This window comes from Mesitornis unicolor, unplaced genomic scaffold, assembly GCF_000695765.1.
Source record: "Mesitornis unicolor isolate BGI_N332 unplaced genomic scaffold, ASM69576v1 scaffold3997, whole genome shotgun sequence".
Taxonomy (NCBI): Eukaryota; Metazoa; Chordata; class Aves; order Mesitornithiformes; family Mesitornithidae; genus Mesitornis; species Mesitornis unicolor.
Window position 1 is genome coordinate 611 of NW_010198239.1, and position 699 is coordinate 1,309.

A 699-nucleotide genomic window follows, 5' to 3' on the forward strand; every position below is an offset into this window, starting at 1 on the left:
ATAAATCGTATTTATTTAGAGTATAAATTCTACCTTTTTTTTAACCTAAATCATCAATTCTATTTTATTACCATTAAAATTGTGGCAGAGCCTCTCGGATTTCCCCCCCGTGCAGCTACCTGCACGTATTAATTAATTTCACTAATTAAATCAATTAAATTGATCTAATGAATTAATTTAATTAATTTATGATTAATTAATGTCATTTTTCCCCCCATTTTTTCAGACATCCTGATGTTTGAGCTCCCGGAAAAGAGTAAGTCCCTGTGTCCAGGAGGGGAAGGGAATTGGGGATGGACCAAGGGGAGGCTGGGCCCCATGGGGTCAGGGTCATCATGGGAAGGCGCCGCTGGGTCTCAAACCCCAAAAAGAGGCAGATAAACCCTCCCAATAATTAATTAATTGATTAATTTCGTTAATTATTCCTGCGTTAAGACCGACTTCGCCCACTTTCGGGCGGCGCATCCCAACCATGCCCCGCGGGATCATGGGAAATTCTCCCGTCTCCTCCCATGATGCTCCTCTCTCTCGCAGTGGAGGTCACCATGGACCCCTCCACCGCCCACCCCCAGCTCCTGGTGTCACCCGACGGCGCCAGCGTATGCTGGGAGGACGCCCCCGGGGACCCCTCCGAAGGCTTCGGCGCCGACCCCTGCGTGCTCGGCCACCAGGGCGTCATGGCGGGGAGGGGACGGCGGG

General features: G+C 50.2%; 1 protein-coding gene across 1 annotated transcript in view; it reads left to right on the top strand.

Moving 5' to 3' along the window:
• Positions 1-515: 515 nt before the first annotated feature.
• The window catches only part of LOC104544254 (butyrophilin subfamily 1 member A1-like), a 570-nt gene continuing 386 nt past the window's right edge, over positions 516-699 (top strand). Inside the window, exon 1 of the mRNA XM_010189076.1 lies at positions 516-672. Within this exon, the coding sequence (XP_010187378.1) occupies positions 516-672 (157 nt within the window). The remainder of the gene's footprint in view (positions 673-699) is intronic.